Source organism: Canis lupus, chromosome 21 (assembly GCF_003254725.2).
Source record: "Canis lupus dingo isolate Sandy chromosome 21, ASM325472v2, whole genome shotgun sequence".
Classification (NCBI taxonomy): domain Eukaryota; kingdom Metazoa; phylum Chordata; class Mammalia; order Carnivora; family Canidae; genus Canis; species Canis lupus.
Window position 1 is genome coordinate 37,292,460 of NC_064263.1, and position 20,482 is coordinate 37,312,941.

Below are 20,482 nucleotides of genomic sequence, written 5' to 3' on the forward strand. Positions count from 1 at the left end.
CCTGGGAATCCCGCGTCGCGAAATAAACCCGGCCGCGCCGCCGATCGCCGGCTCGGAAACAAAACGGCGCTGCGCTCGGGGATCCGGGCGCAGCCAGCCCGCCCTCCTCCCCCTACGCCGCCGCCCGCCCTCCCCTCCCTCCCCTCCCTCCCCTCCTCCCCCCTCCCCTCCCCTCCCCTCCCCGCGCGGCTCCGCGAGCTCAGCTCGCTCAGCCTCGCTCCGCGCAGCCCGCCGGCCGCCACGCCGAGCCCCGCACGGCCCCCGGGTCGCCAGCGCCCGCTCCCCGCGCGGGCTCCGCGAGGTCTCGCTCCCCCGGGGACCCCTCGGGCCGGCGTCGCGTGGCGGCGGCACGAAGTTGAGCGCCCGCGACGATGAGGCTGTCCCCAGCGCCCCCGGGGCTGAGCCCGAGTCCAGCGTTGCTGGCCCTGGCGCTGCCCCTGGCCGCGGCGCTGGCCTTCTCCGACGAGACCCTGGACAAGGTGCCCAAGTCGGAGGGCTACTGCAGCCGCATCCTGCGCGCCCAGGGCACGCGGCGCGAGGGCTACACCGAGTTCAGCCTCCGCGTGGAGGGCGACCCCGACTTCTACAAGCCGGGCAACCAGCTACCGTGGTAAGCGGCGCCGGGGCGCGCGGACCGCGGCCCCCGGAAGGTGCCGGAGGAGGGCGCACGGCCCCGGGCGCACGGTGCCCGCACAGCCCGGCCGCCCCGGCCCCCCTGGCCGCCAGCCCCGCGCGCCTCCCGGGCCAGCGTCCGGGGCCGTCGCGGGGGCCGCGGCGGGCGGGGCAGCCCCATCCCGGACGCGCGGTTCCCGGGCGTGGGCTGCAGCCGAGCGCCGCGCCACGCCGGCCTGGCGGGGAGGGACCCTGGCTTCTCCCGCCCCACACCCCCCGGCCGCTCCGGGAGAGCCGGGGAGACGCGTCCTCCTGCAGATCCGGTCTGGAGTGGAGGGAACCCCCGTTTCCCCCAGTCGCGCTCTCCCCGCTCCCATCCCTGCAGGGGAGGATGCATCCCTGCCGGCTTCTCTCCCGCCCCCCCCCCCCCCCCCCCGCGGGATGGCACCCCAGCCTCCCCGGACAGATGCCTTCGGGAAGAGGGGCTTGGGCTTCTCCCTTGACTGGTCCCGGGGCGCGGGGAGGAAGAGCCTGAAGCTTTCGGAGGGCTCCCCGGAAAGAACTCCGAGTTATTCTCCGAGGGTCCCAGGCGAGGGAAGAGAGTCTGGATCTCCGGGACGGGCTCCCCAGCGGAGCGGGCCTGCGGGGAGCTCTGCGTGGGTCAGGAAGGAAGGGGAGACCCGGTGAGAACGGAAAGAGAAGCCCAGATTGCCGCGGCCTGCTCCCCGGAGGCCGGGGGACCCCGGCTCCAGCGCCCCCCACCCCAGGCTCCGCGCCCCGGGGGGATGTCGCGCCTCGGCTCCTCGGCGGAGCGCGGGCTTCGGGGAGCGCGGGGACGGGGTGCCCGGGCGGGGGAGCGCCTCCGGGGCAGGGCAGCCGCTCGCCCCGCGCAGACCTGGAGACCCCCACGCCGCCCCATCGCCCGCCTCTCCGCAGCCCGACATCTCCCCGGACCCCCCCCCCCCCCCGGGGGCGCAGCAGCCGCGGTCTCCAGTCGGGAGGCAGGACCCGGGCAGGGAGGGAAGCCTGCCCGTCTCACCTGGGGCTGCGCGTCCCCCACCGCCTGGTCCGGAGTCCGCCCTGGCGCCTCGCGGGGAAGAGCGGGTCTTGGGGGCGGGGGGGCGGGGGCGCAGCCGCCGCCCCTGCATCCCCGCCTTCCGGGTTCCCAGAAAGTTAGGGCCCCGGGCAGCGGGCGCCGAGGCCACCGGGGGCAGGCGCCACCCTTCTCAGAACGCTTCTCCCGGTTTCCCGGGATCGTGCCCCAGACCCCGTCCCCTTGGACCTTCGCAGAGCGGCCCCCGGGCGCCCCCGCACCTGGCGGCGCCCCCGCACCTGGCGAGCCCCTCCGACCCCGGCGCCCCGGTGCTCCCCGCGGCTGGAGGGAGGCGGCCGTGCCCTCCTCCGCCCCTCGGGGCCTCCGCAAACCCGAGGACCTGGGTTCCCCGGGGAACCCGCCCAAGCTCCACGTGGCAGGCAGAGGCGTGACCTTGTGCAAGTCCTTTAATTCCTCTGAACTTACTTCCCCAGCAGAGAGAGTAGCTATTATCCAGCCGCTCTGGTGGTTGTAGGCAGTGAAGGAGTTGACGGAGGTGAGCGTGCCCGAGGTCCCCAGGACACGTTCGTTCCAGGCGCACAGGAGGCCCTCGTTGGTTCAAGAACGGAGGAGGGAACGTGTCTAGTCAGATCTGTGTCTGATGTGTGTGTATGTGATTAAAAGTAGGTGTCCTCGGTGCTCCTTAGGCCAGTCTCCAGCCAACGGTGGCCATCTGGGCCCTCCTGAATTAATGGAGTGAATGAATGAATGATTTCTCCATACTAGGAGCCTAGCCTTCGATTGTTCTTAATATAAGCCCAAGAGGATATTTTTAGTTGATTTAGGCAAGTCTGGGGCCCCTGCCAGTGTCCTACCAGCCATTTCTTCCCACACAAATCCTCCCTGTGGGGCTGAGCATTGGCGGCACCAGGTATCCACAGGAATGGAGGGTCCCACCACTGCCAGTGCTCATGACAGCTAGGCCAGAACCAGACTCAGGGAGAGGGGGAGAGGGGATCACTAGACATTCCCCTACACTTTTGTTCCAGCCTAAACATTAGCCTTTTGGACTGTGATGCTCCCACTCGTGCTGTTGGCCAAGCAGCCACCTTTTCTCTCTTCTGGTGGCTAAGAGATCTCGAAAGGAAGATGTTGCAGGAACCATTTCTGAGTAAATACTCTGAGATTAGCAAACCTGATTCCACCACTCAAAGTTCAGAGGAAATGGGCGCTGGCCTAGTTGGTGACATTTTCTGTTGGCTTATACTTTCTTAGGATAATTATGTTCAAAGTAAGTCTAATGCATTCTGTTCAGGTTATTGACTTAGGGCTCTGGAAGTTAACATTCCCCTGATGTTCTAGGCTCTTTTTTATTCTTCCGTGGGTTAGAGCCCCTCACAAGCCTTCGAAACCATGGCTTGTTTTCCTGCCTAGAATCTTTGTCCCCAGAATTCCAGTTCATCCCTGAATAGCTTCTGTTCTCCATGCCACCCCCCACCCAGTATCTCCTGTAGGTCTTGTACACTGGATCAAATGGTCACAGTTAAAAAATATATATAAATATAAGTATATATATATGTGTGTGTATATATATAGAGAGAGAGAGAGACAGACAGACAGACATGGGGTTTCTTCTCAACAACCAAGATCCAATGGAGATTATTATTCAGGCTTTTCTAAGTTGTTAGTACTACATTGACTTCCTTCTCTCCCACCACTTCTCTCCCTCCCTCTTCCCCCTATCCCCCCTCCCTTGGCAATAATTGTGCTTTAGAAAGCTCTGAAAGGCCTGCTCTGTTTCCTACCGTGGCCTCCTTTGACAAGGAGATTACAGTGATTAAAAATAACAAGTTGAGGATCCTCAAGGGGCTTCCCTTATAGGAGGACAATTTGCCGGACCAGCCATTCCCAGATCACAATTTCAAGCCAAATAGAAGAAAATCAGCTGAAATGTTCAAGAATTGATTGAAAATAAAAGAGGCTTTTTTTGTCTGACTAAAGGTCTGTTTATTAGGAAAATAAAGCCAGACCCTGGCTAATGAGAGTGGCTTTTCCTAGATGCTCTTTAAAGGGGAAATTTCAAGGAACTTGATGGGAAAAGAATGTCCAGTTGAGATTTCAAAAGCTTGTCCAACTTTGAGCATAATTGGGGGATTTATTCTAAACCGGGAGGTTTGGAGACCTCCAAAGCTGCTTGGCTTTCTCTTTCTTTGTCCCACCATGGGGCACACCATCCCAGAGGAGTGGGTATCCTTGAGAGCCCCACCTCAGTCTGGGAGAAAGAGCAGAGGCTTTGATATTGACTGGGTCTGTTTCAACTTCTGTTCAGTCATACATTCACTGTGTGACCTCAGGCCGGCCACTTCCCCTCTCTGAGCCACAATTTCTCTGGCTGTAAAATAAGAGCACTCCCCCACCCATTACAGTGTTGCTGTGAGAGTCAGAAATAATCCTTGTTTAAAAAAAAAAAGCTGTCATAGAGTAAGTGCTCAAAAATATCTATATAATAAGATGATTATTTTGGAAATAAAAATACTTGGCAGCGACACTGGATGAGACATTTTGTTAAGTACTTCCTACTCATCTCACTTATTCTTTACAGTTCTTTGAGGCAATTTATTGTTACTCTTATTTTACAGATGAGAAGACGAATTCTCAGAGAGGTTCAGGAACTTCCCCATGATCACACAGCTAATAATCAGTGATGTCAGTATATAAATGATGGGATGTCTGACTCCTAAATCTCTGTTCTTAACCAGTCTTCTATATTGATGCACGAAAATGAAAGGGGAATAAAATGAATTCACTCTAGCTACCCTGGGCCTTCTGGACGGTGAGTCTTCAATGAAGGAAAAGAGCAACAGCATTTCAAGATAACAACTGACATATCTTGGGACACAAAGTATAAAGCTATGGCTCCTTATTTACATTTGCTTTTTTTTTCTTTTTATAGCCTTCAGGATCATATTTCCTCATAAACCAGAAAATTAATTTAGAAACATGAACAACCTTGTCAATCTTTAGCCAATCTCTTTTGTTTGTAGGGAAACAGAAGCAAATTGGTTAGGGGAAAAAAAAAAAAAGCCCTAATTTGATTGTTTTATTTTTACATGCAGATTTATACTACCATGCCTACAAAATTATGTTTTTGTGAAGTGCATATGGGGGATTGAGGAATTTAAGCTGGATAAGGTCTTTTATTTTATTTTTATTTTTTAAAGATTTATTTATTTATGATAGACATAGAGAGAGAGAGAGGCAGAGACACAGGAGGAGGGAGAAGCAGGCTCCATGCAGGGAGCCCGACGTGGGACTCGATCCTGGGACTCCAGGATCGCACCCTGGGCCAAAGGCAGGCGCTAAACTGCTGAGCCACCCAGGGATCCCCTGGATAAGGTCTTTTAAATAAACTATTTCTTATCTAGTGGGGTTTTAAAAAATTAAAATTGCTGATGATATTGTAATTAACTGTAAGTCACCCGTTATACCTCCCCTCTTATACCTTTCCCCTTTTTTCTTTCTTTTTATTTTTTTTTAAGATTTTATCTATTGATTCATGAGAGACACAGAGAGAGAGAGGCAGAGACACAGGCAGAAGGAGAAGCAGGCTCCCTGTGGGGAACCTGATGAGAGACTCGATCCCAGGGTCCTAGGAGCTCATCCTGAGCCTAAGGCAGATGTTCAACTGAGCCACCCAGGTGTCCCCCTCTTTTTCTTATGTAACTTTATTTATTTTTTAAAGATTTTATTTATTTATCCATGAGAGACACAGAGAGAGAAAGAGGCAGAGACACAGGCAGAGGGAGAAGCAGGCTCCATGCCCGGAGCCTGATGCAGGACTTGATCCCGGGACTCCAGGATCACACCCTGGGCCGAAGGCAGGTGCTAAACCACTGAGCCACCCAGGGATTCCTGTAACTTTATTTTTAAACTTTGCCCCCTTTTAATAGGTATTTAGTTCAAGTCGATAATAAAGATTAAAAGAGATTGATTACTGCTTTGAATTTCCTGAAACAGACAAAAAACACAAAACATACAAAAAAACGAAAGCATATCAAGTAGGCATTTTTCAAGGTTAGAACTTGGGTACTCCCCCATACACCGTTAAGTTGTCATTCCATTGCTGCTGACTGACTCAACTGGAACAATAGGATATAATTGCTGATATTTCAGAAACATGGGCTGATATAGCAAGAACTTTTCACTATTACTCTCCATTTGCTAGTTATACAGAATGTCAGATGCAGGTCGGTATTAATTTCTGTGGGGGAGTAAAACCTCTTACTATGTTAAATTAGTTAAGATACGGGTTAAGCTCATGTTTTAAAGAGACCCCAGAATACAGTGTTTTAAATGAGAGGTAGATGAGAGGTCCGAGATAATGACAGCTTTGCTCCACAGGGTCAATCGGGAGCCCAGGTTCCTTCTGGTTGTGTTGCTCCGCCAATCGCGTAGCCACGAGTTACAGCACCTGGAATGTAGCTAGTCCAAATCGGGATGTGCTATGAGTGTAAAATACACACCAGTTGTTGAGAAATTAGGATGAAAGAAAAACTTCTCAGTAATTTTTTATACTGATTACACCTTCAAGTGATAATTGTGTATATTAGGTTAAATAAAATACGTTGTTAAAATTAATCTTACTTGCCTTACACTTAGCCCTACCGGATGCTTGTTAACAAATACAGTGGATTTCACCTGCCTTGAACTTATTTCTACTGGACAGCACTGCTGTAGGGTGTTTCCCTCAAAATGGTCACAGCCATGTCGCTACCAGCACATCTAGGTTCCACTCAGCTTGCAGAGGAGAAAAGGAAGGAGAGGGCAGGCAGCTTTCTTTTTCATGATGTAACCCAGAATTGTGCCCAGGACTTCCAAACACACTCCACCGGTAAGAATTTAGTGACTTGACCACACCTAGCTCCAAGGGAGCCTGGGAAATATGACATTTAGCTAGGCAGCCACATGCCCCTCTACACTTGGGGAAAGGATTTGGTTATTGGGTTTTTTTTCCCCAAAAGGATGAAGGTGAAAATAGATTTAAGGGAACATTTAACTATCTCTGCCACATGTTTTAATGCACATTCGTATAAAAACACAGTATTTCAAAGTCCTGTCACTCAGTGAAAGGTATCTTGAGGATCTTCTCAACAGCATGTGAAGTTGATATACTTAGGGGAAGGAGTGTCACGGTGTGTGTGTGGTGTTGATAGGTTTCATACTGAGGAGAAAAAAGGGGCCAATATGTCATAGTGGCCTGTTCTGTCTTGCCCCCTCCCTCATCAATAGAGGAGGAAGCTATAAGGAAAGAAAGGAATGAGGGTGGAGGTAGGTCACACAAGAAAATGGGAGAGAAGAGGAGGAAGAAAAGAAGGAAGAAGAAGAAAGGGAGGGGCAGGAAGAGGAGGAGGAGAAGGGAAAATAGAAAAAACAAAAGCTCACTGGGATGCATATTCAGAATGAAAATGAAAGATAATTTGTGGAGACTGGAGTCCCATCTTACTTGAGGGTTAGGTTCAAGGGGCACTGGGGAAAGCAAAGATCCCATAAGTCAAAATTATGCCTTAAAAATCCTTTCAAATTGTACGTAAACAACATGGGTACTAGATTCAACGTAGCCTTATTTGTGTCGCCTTCTGGACCATTCTGTTAGGAATAGAAGCGACCTGACCATTCTCAAGAAGTCCAGCACTTCTAGTTGTCCCTCCAGCACTGGAAGGGACCCATGTTTCCTCAACTGAGTAACAGGTAAAACAAGCTTGTAAGTTTGCTTGTCCTTGACCACTGACATGACAGGCACAAAATACTCACTATGATGGAGTGAGGGAATGAGAGTCTCCTCTCACACACACCCAAGCACATGCATGCATTGAATGGGGGCGGGGGGGAAGTGACCCAAATTATCAATGGTGTTATTTCCTACCTTTTTCTTCTGGCCGTGTACAGTTGTATGTGATGATGTCAAGGCACCTACAGTATCAGGGAGCTCACCACATTACATAAAGCTTTCCGTGTGGCTGGCCAGCTCTTGCTGGTATACATTTCCTGCTTTTACAGGGTGTCTTGGCTGGGCTGGAGTTAAGGGCGAGGAGTTAGGTGACATCACCAGACATCTTTGTGAGCTCTACATAGACAAGGCTTCTAACTTTCCCAGAATATTCAAAACTTCCATGAAAAGTTCCAGGAAACTGAAACACATCTACAGATTAGCTGAGGCCCAGAAGACCCGTGGGAAAGAACTTGAACCCTATCTAATGTCGTGGCTCAGATATTTGTAAGTGTGCCTCATGGACTTCGTGAGACATCAGAAAGCCAGGGAAGGGCCAAGCACAAGCCACTGTGTTGGGAGGGGTAGGAGCGTTGGAAGATGGGCAGACTCAGAGCAAGCAGGTCATAAAAATTGTAGATAGTGATTCTCGGTGCTGTAGGAAGCTCTTATGATCCTCCTCCTTGTCCTCCCCTCTTCATTTTCTTTCTTTTTCCCTTCATCTTTCTTCTTTTTCCTTTTCTTTTTCCTCACAGCTGCAACACTAACCTTTGAATTTTCCACACCAAGCTCATTGCCCCTTCCCCCCTCCCAGGGGGCCTTTGTACACGCTCACCTCCTTGACTAGAATGCTTGCCTCACATCATTGTGTGCCTCACCTCTTGTCTTTTAAGTTTAAGCTCAGATTTTATCCCTTTAAAGAGGCTTCTTTGACCACCAATTTATGTTTCCCATTACTTTTGCCTTATTTTATTGTCATGATAGCCCTTAATCACTCTCTGAAATTATCTTGTGTATCATCTGCCTCCTCAAGCTAGAATATGAGCTGTATGAGAGCAAGGACTGCATCTTTCTTATCTGCCATTTAGTTCTAGCACCCAGAACAGTTTGTGGACATAACAGGCATTAAATCATTTTTCTTTGGGAAAAAAAAAAAAAAAAAAAGAATCCTGGTGTGAGATCTTCCTCTCAGAGAGCTAGATGGAGAAAGAAAGCATTTCTCTCTTAGCCAGAGAAGTGAGACTAGAGATAGGGACCAACAGTAAGGAGATCCAGGTGGTGGCAGCAGAGAGGAAGGATGCCCTGTGCCCTGGGGCATTGACTTGGGGCAGCCTTGAGGGCAAGTAGATGGCTGGGTCCCTGGTGAAGACTTTTGGGAGGAAGAAGGTGGGCATACTAAAGCTGGGTCATTGATGGTTCAGGGGTGAGGAGCAGGACAGCAGGCCAAAGAGCAAAGGGAAGGGGCTCCCAGCTTCAGACACTGGTTCTGATTGAATGAAGAAGACAGCAGAGAGGATTGTTGATCCATCAAACCTGGACAACAATGATTAAGTGACTTTCCCTAAAATCAGCAGTTACTGGGGTCATTTGTATGGTTTCCAAACCTAGCTATGCATAGAATCACATGGAAAGTTAAACCAACCATAGCTTCACTGGACCCACCCCCCAAAAAGGACTGGATTCTAGAAATCTATAATCTGTCTTTTCTTTTTCTTTCCTTTGAGAGGGAGAGAGAAGAAGAATCAGAGGGAGAGAGAGAATCCTAAGCAGGGAGCCTGATATGGTGCCTGATGAGGAGCTCGATCTCATGACCCCAGGATCATAACCTGAGCCAAAATCAAGAGTCGGATGATTACCCGACTGAGCCACCCCGCATGCCTCACTTTTTATCCCTTTTAAAACAAGAATGGGAGGCACAAAGAGAGGATGGCCAAAAGGTTGTCATGTTTCTATGAGCATGCTTCCCCATCGCAGCCTCTCCCAGCTCCACACCCCCACCTCCCGTGCTCCACATACGTTAGCACTGGTCATATCACTGCCCTATCCTGTTGCAGTAAGACACAAGTCCAGTGGCCGGTAGAACGTCCTCAAAGCTGGCATGACAGCAGCCTTCCCCTGCCTTGGCAGTGGAGTGGTGGAGAGAGAAGAATCATGAGCTTCCTTTAGGGGACAGTATTCACAAGATGGCAGAGCCTGAGCCACAGCTGACCTGGTTGTGGGGGGTGTGGATGTAACAGGCACTAAATCTTACCAACACTTCCCTTCCATGTATCTTCCAGTCATTGGTCCAGGTTCTGTTCTTTGGAGTCGAGAGAATAAGGTCTCCCCTTGGCCATATGTCAGCCCTTGAGGTGTTTGTGGAGAAATACCAACCATGACATCTCTTCTGACTAACACGCCCCCTTTCTTCAGCTATTCTTCCTGGGATCCTGTTTCTTGTCCCTTTACACTTTGTACTCCAGATGTGCTCTGATAGGGATGGAACATGGGGAATGATTATCTCCTTGTCCTGAACACTGTGTTTGTGTTAAGCTTGCCAGGTCTTGTGTTTGCTATTTTGGCAGCTGTGCTGTACTCTGGGATCATGCTGAGCTTGTAGCCAGAAAAATTCCTGTGAACTGCTGGGAAGGCTTGCTTCCCTTGTCTCCCTGTACTGGTGCGACTGGTCCGTGAATGTAAGATTTGACATGATTCCTCATGACTTAGTCTTCCTCAGAATGGTTCCAGCATGTTTGGGTCCATCCCTATAGCTGTCAACCACTTATGGATCTGGATTGTCACTGAGTGGCATAGCCACATAATCTAATTTTGGGTGATCTACAGCTTATAAGCAGTCTTAGAAATCTTTATCAAAGCTGATAAGAATAGTTGGGCAGAGCAGGGCTCCTTTGACATCCCTTGACTCTTTCCCTAAAGTTGACATCTAGTTAATGGTTTTGAAGTCAACAGATTTGCTGTCATCTCAGTGACATTTAAGTGCCAACTGCCACCTTCCTGGTCAGCCACCTCAGTTTAGCCACAAATACTGTTTTCCTAGCTTGCTAATGAATCATATAGTCTGGGCAGAATTTTTTCTTTGTTTCAATATTAGTGAAGGCTCTTTCTATGCAACATGACAGGAGCAAAGTCAACCTAACTAAAGCAAAAAAGAGAATTATTGAGTTCCATATTTAGAAAGTCTAAGGGTGGGTCTGGCTTCAGGTATAAATGGATCTAGGGACCCTGAAGAGTTTTCTCCTCCCTCCATCCTTTCCACCTGTTTCTTCCACCTTGTTTGTCTCACTCCTCCCATCCTTTATCTTTTGGCTGTGTTTCTATGTGTTGTCCTCATTTTTCTTACTATAGATAAACTTTCCCCAAATTAACAAGGAGGACAGCTGCCAAGAACCTTGAATGAAAATCCTTTCAGGAAAGACAAGCCCTGTACCTTTAACTCCAAATTGGAAAATCTCAGGGAAGGATTCCGATTGGTCTATGTTGGGTCAGAGACCCGGAGGACTGGGGTGTGGAGAGAGACTAAATTTGGGTCACAGTCACTTCTATGGCATTATGTTTCAGGAGGGAGAGGGGGTACTGTTATTGCCAGCCCCAAAGATCCCATCATCTGAGGAGGGGAAGAAGCAGGGCGCCTGGACAGTGTGTCCCTTGGTACTCCCTGCCCTCACCCATATTCTCAGTTAAATTCTCTTGGCTAACACATCTCCAATTCCCCAGGAACTTCCTTCCCACCCATCCCTCTTCCCGTCCACATAACGGTCAGCTCAGGACTCATTCATTTGGCTCCCAGCTATCCCATGAAGAGGTAGCACTTAGGGGGAAGAATTATAGATAGAGCTTCTATTGAGCTGTAGACATGTGCTTCATATACATTCTCTCCTTTAATCCTTATAACAAACCCATGAGATGGCAGTGATGATCCCTATTTTGTAGAAGAGAATGATTTATTTTTAATATAAGTTATTAACATTTATATATACTTACTATTACAGATATTAATTCCTTGTCATAACAACAATGTGAGATAAACACTATTACTGCCATTTTTACAGGAGATTTAGAAACTAAGACCATGAGAGGTTAAGCAACTTGCCAAAGGTTACACATAATAAACAAAGGGGATTTGAATCCAGATTTGTTAGCTACGTCCATTATAGAAAAACAGTTTTCTTTCTTCTTTCTTTCTTTCTTTCTTTCTTTCTTTCTTTCTTTCTTTCTTTCTTTCTTTCTTTCTTTCTTTTCCTTCTTTCTTCTATCTATCTATCTATCTATCTATCTATCTATCTATCTATCTAATTTTATTTATTCATGAGAGACACAGAAAGAGAGGCAGAGACACAGGCAGAGGGAGAAGCAGGCTCCTTGGAGGGAGCCCAATGTGGGACTCGATCCCTGGACCAGGATCACACCCTGAGCCAAAGGCAGACGCTCAACTGCTGAGCCCCCACAGGTTTCCCCAGTTTTCAATTTTTAGATATCTGTAGGATATTTAATTTGGAATAGGAGATGTTTCATCTCTGACTGGGAATGCTGGAGCACAGGCTAAGGAAGACCGTCCAGCAGAACAGAGTAAGCCAACCCCAATATACACACTTGCTCATCTTTAGACTTTAAGCCCTGTCTTCCTATCAATCCATCACCAGCATCTCCTGCCTGATGCTGGCGGGTGGGCTCTATTGTTTCTGAGTGAAGCATGCATGTTGCAGCTTCCTGGTGCTCTGAACATCATGCAGGGCAGGGAGGGACCACTGTAGCTTGTGTACTACTCCAGCAGTCCTTGTAACCCCCTGTTGCAAGTTGAGGCAGAAGTTTAAGTTCCCCATAGTTGATGTGTGAAATGTGAAGACTGGGACATCTCAGTAACATTTTGTAGGTGGATGGCAGGCGCTGGGCTTGTGGTAGAGCTGGGGTCTGGTTCAGGATCTCTTCACTGAGGCTGGAGCCGGGGAAAGCTCCCTGAAGGCAGAGTGAGGAGCATGATGGTACTAGATGAGCTCCAGCAAGGGTGAAAAGCACAACAGATGCATTGGGTAACAGCTCATCAGAGTTTGTGTTAGAGGGTAGACACACCAACATTTGAAGGACACAGGAAGCTATTTGTGAATTTGGGATCTGCATATGGCCAGTGTACCCAATGACGGGGAGAACTCAACCTTGGATAGAGATTTAAGCTGAGGCTCCAGTGTGAAACATCAGTCCTCATACAAGCAAGGCAGGCCAGAGAGGCCCTTGCCACTGGTTTTTAGGGAAGGGCTATTATTCAGTAATCATACAACTTCCAGCCCAATCTTCTTAAATCTGAATATGACATTCCCTAACTCAACCCCCCAGGACTCCTCCTTCACCTCCAGACTGGTATCCAAGGCTTTGAAGGCTTTTAAATTTCTATCCCCTGTTCGCCTTCTTTCCCTGACCTCTTAGCACACTCTCAGCTTGCATTTTATGAAATACAGAATTACTTCTAGTTTCCAAGGCCAAGACTGGCTCATCATGCCTTTCCCTCTACCTAGAGTGCTGTTAGTCCTCTTGTCCACTGGACAAACTCCTATTCTTCAACTTGGAGCTCAAATGCCACCTCCTCCTCGAATCCTCCTCTGACTCCCACATTAGACCCAGATGCTCTGGGATCCCAGAGCACATTGTTCATACCTTCATAACACCCATCATATGTTATTAAAAAAATCTGCTGATACGTCTTTTCTTCCCAGCTCTTAGCCTGTATGCTCCTAGAGGGAAAGGCCATGTCTTTTCTCTGTGTCCCCAGGGGCATAGCACTGGGCTGCACAGACAAAACCTCAGTAACAAAAGGATGAGGGACATACTACACATGGTAACTCATGGGAACTTTTAAGTGGGGGCCAGAGCAGGAGCAAGCAAACTGCATTGAAGACAAATACCTATTCATTCATTCACTCACTCATTCATTCATTCAGTGAGTATTGAGCATTTACTGTGTGTTAAAAAGCACACTGAATACTAAAAATACAGTGCAGCTTAAGACAGACTTGGTCTCTGCTCTCATAGAGCTTACACTTTATTGGAGGAGACTAGCACTTAACATATAATTCACAAATAAGTATGATTAAAATTGGGTGAGAGGTATTCTGAAAAAAGGAAGGAATGTTGAAAGGGTGTATAGCGTGTGGGGCTGAGGGGACCTCACAGGACACCCTATATTGGGTGTGATGAGCTGCAGGGAGACTGTTCAGTTAGAAGTGCTTACCCAGATATCCCCATAACCTGGCCCTGTGAAGATCATCCCCAAGTCCTGTGAGGATTATCCCCACTGTAGTCCTCCCAGTGGTCCTTCATTGGCACCTCCTAGAGTTTCCTTTTTGTGGTTCCATGCTTGTCCTTGAGGACCAGCTTTTTGAAATCCATTGTCAGTCAGCCTGCTGAGCATCATGATTTTTATCATCCTAATCATCACCTTCATCATCATCATCATCTTCTTCAGCTCCAACGTCACCAGCACCAGTACCAGCACCACCGCCAGCATCTGTTATACTTCCTGAATCCTTTTATGCCAGGCTCTGTGATAAATGTTTATTTAATCCTCTCTACTTTCCTACAAGGAAGGCAATATCATTAACTTCTTTTTAAAGATGAGGGAACAGGGAGGTGAAATAACTTGCCAGAGGTCACATAATTAATAAATGATAGCTCTAGGATTCTCATCTGAAATCTTTGCCCTTAACCAGTTCCCTGTAAGTGCTCACAGGATGGCTCTAAATGGACCTTTTTTGGTTTTTTAAAAAAATTCTTCATAAGCATTTTCCTTGAATTTCTGGGGTCTCTTAATGGCCTCTCTTGGGAGGCACTTGGGAGGAGTCATTAGAGAGAAGATTCTATTATTTATTGCCAAGTTATCATGTTCAGTCATTGCTGGGACTCAGAACATACTGCACGTTTGTTTCTTTCAGAAAAGAGTCACATAATAGGGTTCTCTGGAGGCATAGGATCCCCTGTCTGCCTTCGGATTATCCTGTGTACTGCCGTCCTCACCAGTGATAATTACGGATTGAAACCCCACACTGACTTCAGCCTCCAGAACTTCCATCTTGTGTATTGTGTTCTGTGAGGTAGAGTATGCCCTTAGTGTATTTGAACCCATGGGGATGCAGCCTTCTGGGAAGCAGAGTTTATGTCTGACCCTTTAAGGACACTACCCAGATATACAAAAAGGTGAATACTTATCATTTAGAAACATTATTTAATAATATTTTTATCAAGGTATAACTTACCTATGGGAAAGGTCACAAATCACCCAGGTTAGTGAATGATCACATGTCCAAAACACTCATGCAGCCGACCTCTGGACGGAGCAACAGAACATGGCCAGCACTCCAGAGACATCGCTTGAGCCCCTCCAAATCACTTGTTCCACTTTGCTGCATGTGTAACTGCTGTCCTGGTCTCTGGCATCATAGATGACTTTGTCTGTTTTTGAACTTGATATAAATCTTGAGTGAAAGAAGACACACAACTTTTGTATTATTTTGTGTGTCTCTTTTTTTTTTTAAGATTTTATTCATTTATTCATGAGAGACAGAGAGAGAGGCAGAGACATAGGCAGAGGGAGAAACAGGTTCCTTGGTGGGGAGTCCGATGTGGGACTCTACCTAGGAACGCCAGGGACCCCAGGATCACGACCAGAACCAAAGGCAGACACTCAGCCACTGAGCCACCCAGGTGCCCTTTTGTGTGTCTTCTTTCACTCAATTGTGTTTAAAAGATCCATCCCTCTTGTATGTAGCAGGAATTCCCTCATTTTCATTACTACAGTGCATTCAATTATACGAATGTGCCACAGCTTCCATGTCCATCCTACTGATGATGGACATGGAGTGTTTCCGTTTGGGTGCTAATACAATGTTACCATGAATCTTGTGATAGGTGTTGTGTGGCCCACATCTGTACACATTCGTGTTGATTCAGGACTGGCATTACTGGATCATGGGGTATGTATATGTTCAGCTTCAGTAAATCCTGCCAAAGACTTTTCCAGTGAAAACTGCTTATTTTCGGTTCAGTAGGGTGTGAAAGTTCCAGTTAACATTTGATATCAGTTAATCCTTTTACATTTAGCCAATCTGGTAGAAATGCAGTAATTTCTATCTCCCTGTTCACTAACGAGGTCGAGTGTCTTTTCTGACACTTTTTGGCCATTTGAGCACCTTCTTTGTGAAGTATTAGTTCATGTCTTTTCTTTTTTTTTAAGATTTGATTTATTTATTCATGAGAGACACAGAGAGAGAGAGAGAGGTACACACACAAGCAGAGGGAGAACCAGGCTCCACACAGGGAGCCCGACATGGGACTCGATCCCAGGTCTCCAGGATCACACCCTGGGCTGAAGGCAGCCCTAAACCGCTGAGCCACCTGGACTGCCCTAGTTCATGTGTCTTGCCTATTTTTTCTCTGTTGGGTTGGCTATCTTTTTCTTATTGATCTGAAATAGTTTTTATATGTTCTGGATTAAAGTTGATTATGGTTATGTGCATTGCAAATGCCTTCTGCACTCTGCCGTACTTGTTCCGAATGGTGTCTTTTGTTGAGCAAAATTTTTGTATCATCCCCTTTATATGTCTTCTCCTTTATTGTCAGCGTTTTTTTTAATGTCCTGTTTTTTTTTTTCTTTTTTTTAATGTCCTGTTTTTAAAAAAAATTTTTTCTGAAAAAAAAAAAATCTTTCTGACTCCAAGGTCATTCATATTCCATCCTTGGCCAACTTCTCAAAGCTTGGCTGTTTTGCTCTTCATGTTTAGCTCCACCATCTCTGTGAAGTTTATTTTGTGTGTGATGTGTAGAGACCAAGATTCACCTGTTTCTACAAGTTGTCCAGTTGCCCTAGCACCTTTTTTAAAGATAATCGTCTTTCCCCCCCAACTGCTCTGCAGTACATCCTTAATCATACATCAAGTTTCCATGTACTTGTGAAACTTTTTCTAGACCCCAGACTCTACAGTTGGCCTCTTCTCTAATACACTGGCTGAACTTCTATAGCTGCGTAAGTCTTGATATGTGGTAGTACAAGCCCTCCAACTTTTTACTTCTTTCTCAGGACTACCTTGGATATTCTCGACCCTTTGCATTTTCTTTTTTTTTTTTTATGTCCCTTTGCATTTTTCATAGACATTTTAGAATCAACCTATCATTTCACAGAAAAACCATGATGGCAATTTAATTTCGATTGCGCTAAATCTATAAATCAATTTAAGAAGAACTGACATCTTTATAATACTAAGTTTACTAGTCCATGAACACGATTCAGTGAACTTAATTACACATCACATCACCTCTGTGCTAATCACTGTGCTGAGCTTAGATATGGTTCTTGCTTTTGAAGGACTTAAATGAATAGGTAAAAAACACTTATCCACAAAATGCAATGTGATAATCTCATCACTGATAATAAGAGCTAATATTTATTAAGTGCCTATTATATTCCAGGCAGGATTTTCAGAACTTTCCATTCACACTTCACACTCTTACTTTGAGGTAAGTGCTGTTATCATGCCCACCTGTAGGTTTTTTTTTTTAAATTGCAGTGCGGTTGACAGACAATACTATATTAGTTTCAGGTGCACAGCATAGTGAGTCAACATTTCTATGCATCACAAAGCAATCACCCTGATAAATCTAGCTACTCTCTGTCACCATACAAAGTCTTTACAATATTATTAACTATATTCCCTATGCTGTATGTTGCATCACCGTGTCTTACTTATTTTCTAACTGGAAGTTTGTACCTTTTAATCTTCTTCCCTGATTTCACCCATTCCCCCCACTCCACTGCCCTCTGAGGACCACCAGATTGTTCTCTGTAACCATGAGTCTGTTTCTGTTTTGCTTGGTCATTTGCCACCCCACTCTAGATAGCCTCAGACTGCTTTAAGCCTGTCATTTTGTCCCTCAGAGATCTCGCCTCTTTCTTCTGACATCACAGTCCTCATTTTCTGCTGGCCACTGTTGGGCACCCTACTTTCCTGACTCTCTTTTACTGTGCTTTTTCTCATGCCCTTTTTGCCTTACTGGGAAGGTCTTTCTGACATTTTATAGACATAAGTGGCCAGTCAGGATGCTCTATTACTTTTGTGGGATGAACTGACCAATTATAGCATGAGATTGGCAATCTTCGTGTCTCAGAGTCCCTCCCTGAGATATCATCGTGACCACTGCTGCCTTATCCAAGACAATTGTTTAAGTTTTGGTTTGGGGTCCTTTATTTTTAGGGCTGAAACTAGAAGACTAGAATGTCCTTCCCCAACAGGGGTTTCTTATCAGAATCATGTAAATGTTATATGTCAAGTGAGTGGATTTTTAAAATTTCAAAACTTAACAGTTGTGGAATACCTATACTATACACTCAATATGTACCACCATGGGTAGAATGTTAAGCTGGGGAAGGAGTCTATCCCTAAGTCTGCCTCTGAGTGGTCCTACTACCTTGGGGTGTCTGGTAACTTCTGTGTCTTTGTTTCCAATCTGTGAAATTGGGAGTCTGGAACGAAGAATTCTTGGGGTAGGCTTGAGGCTCCGATAATCTATAATTCCATGTTTCTTAAGGCTAGAATCTTAGCACTTTAGTCCAAAGTGTAATTTAAATCTCAACTTATATGAATTTCAAGCAACTTGAATTGAGCATTTATTAGATGTCAGGCTCTACGCTAGGGTTGCAAAGAGAATTAAAACGAGTTCCTCTCCAGCATTAACTCACAGTCCAGTGGAGAAGGCAGGTAAAAAGGGAATTGCAATGTGGTGCAAAAATTGCAATAAAGGATTTCCATCTCGAGAGATTGGAGATACAAAGGAAGGGGTGACCATGATTGCTGAGAAGGCCCTTGAGCTAGATTTCCATGAACACATAGTTATCTGGGTAGGTGTGAGAAGTAAGAGAAGGAATGTAGAGTCATAACTCCAACTGCTATAACAAACAATCCTCCCCAATATAAGTTTATTTCCAGTTCATGCAAAGTAGAATATGGATGTTTCTGCTCAGTGGATGATTCTCTGTGTAGCTATTCAGAAACCCAGGTTCCTTCCATCCTGTGGCTCCACCATCTTCTCCTGGATACCAGAGTCTTCTACTGGATGCCCTGCATTCAGCAGGCATAGATAGGAGAGGAAGAGTGGAGGATCCTATGGAGAGTTTGTATGGGCCAGGCAGGAAGCAGTAGGCATCATGTCTGTTCATGCTTTCCCTTGGCAGGATGAGGGTGCAAGCAGACCTAACTTCAAGGGAAGCTGAGAATTTGGTTTAGCTGAGAGCCCAGAAGAAAAGGGAAGTATGTTTTGGAAAATGCACAGCAGCCTCTGCTCCTATAAGACCTCGTGAGGGAGTTTGTGCTGTGAGCAGCTAGATTTCTCTTGGACCAGTCTGATGGAAGTGTAATATTAGGTAGCTGTCAAGATGGGGGTTGCTGACTGGGGACTATCTTTATCAAATTGTGAATACTGGGAAGGAGCTCACCAAAGCCTTTGTTGCTTCAGGGAGGCCCAACTAAGATCATAGTTCAGGCATTTTGCAGGTTCTGAAATGTAAGGGGGAGCAGGGTGGAGGGCAATAGCTCATGACTCAGAGGCATGAGGCTTCTCTGCTGTCCACTGCCCTTCCCACCCACAGGTCTGATGTGTTGATGGAGAAGTTCACGAACATCCATTTGTCAGATAGAAGCCAGCTAGTTCCTGTGCTTCTAATCTGCTTTCTTCTCTCTCCACAGTAACACTTTCAGCTGCCCCTCCCTCATACTTCAGAGGATTCACATTAATTGCCCTCAAAGAGAACAGAGAGGGTGATAAGGAAGAAGACCATGCTGGGACCTTCCAGGTAAGACCCCTCTGGGCTCCTCAGTTGCCCTTGTGCCCTTGCGGGTGGACGCCAGGTGAAGGGTGGACATGTAGACGAGCTGGAGTGACAGCAGAGATCAAAATGTCTGAGGTGGCTTCTCGGGCACTTCCCTTGACCATGGGCCAGCTGGGCCAGGTCCATGTGAAAGACAGAGTAGTGTAGGCAGCAAATGCCTGAAGGCCTTTGGATCTGGCCAACAGGCAGGGCTCTTCTCAGGCCTCCCAGTGTCTGTGGGCAGCAGACAGCCCAGCACCAGTGGGAGCACTTGGAGCCCTGGCAGGGCCCAGCTGGTTTTCCTGAGAGCCATTTCGAGATTGACGGGCAATTCTCAAGTGTAAACGGAACAAGAGCTTAGGATGGCCAGACTGGAAGGAATTCAAAGCATAGGAGAAGGACTATTAAGGGAACGAAGAGATTGATTTATGAATGGAGATTAAAAGAATTAAACATGCTTTGCTTGGCTAAATGAACAGGGCTGAGTGTTAGAGGTGGTAATGGTCTTTAAATGTCAGTCCTCATAGAGCAGCCTCCTCCAGGGGAGGCTGTGTTTGACTTTGCACAAAAGGGCACAGCAAGACGAAAGTGGGTCAAGAGAAGAAAGAGAATCTCAAAGGCAAGGGCCCTGACAGTGAGTCATATTTCACCGTGGAATATTCTTCCAAGGGAAATGGCGGGAACATCATCCCCTTTCAGAGATTTAGAAAAAGGCTGTCCAGTCATCAGAACATGTCCCAGAAGGATTGGGGCCATCCTAGGAGGAGGCCTGGCCAAATTGGCTATATCCATTTCTCATCTCAAATTTCCATTGTTCTAGAATCTGTTTTTTATCTGGCATTTGCAAACTCAGAAGGAAAAAAAAAAACAACCTCAAAGATACACCCATAGTTGACTGCTGGGGACTCGTGTAATTGTGGGTGCCACAGAGGACCCTGCCCCAAAATATCTTCCCCATCCAAAGACATCTTTTAATCTTTTGTAGCCAGGTGGTAATTTTGAATCCCATGTCTTAAAAAAATGTCCATTGTTTAGGCCTCTGGGCCTCTGGCCTAGTGGGACTATTAATTCCATGCTCATTATAATGTCCTTCTGTGTATCTAGGTAGGAGGAACTTTTGGGGCGTATATCTGAAGGAGTTACTCAATTATAATACTAACAATGCCCAATATCTGTTGGGTTCTGACCATATGCCAGGTGCTATGTTAAGTTCTTTACCTTATCTTGG

The 20,482-nt window shown here is 46.9% G+C and overlaps 1 protein-coding gene across 1 annotated transcript in view; it reads left to right on the forward strand.

The window, feature by feature from the left end:
- Window positions 1-310: 310 nt before the first annotated feature.
- SPON1 (spondin 1) overlaps window positions 311-20,482 on the forward strand; it is a 251,331-nt gene continuing 231,159 nt past the window's right edge. Inside the window, 3 exon segments of the mRNA XM_025459563.3 lie at window positions 311-596; window positions 598-610; window positions 19,133-19,239. Coding sequence (XP_025315348.1) covers window positions 372-596; window positions 598-610; window positions 19,133-19,239 — 345 coding nt within the window. The 5' untranslated portion in view covers window positions 311-371.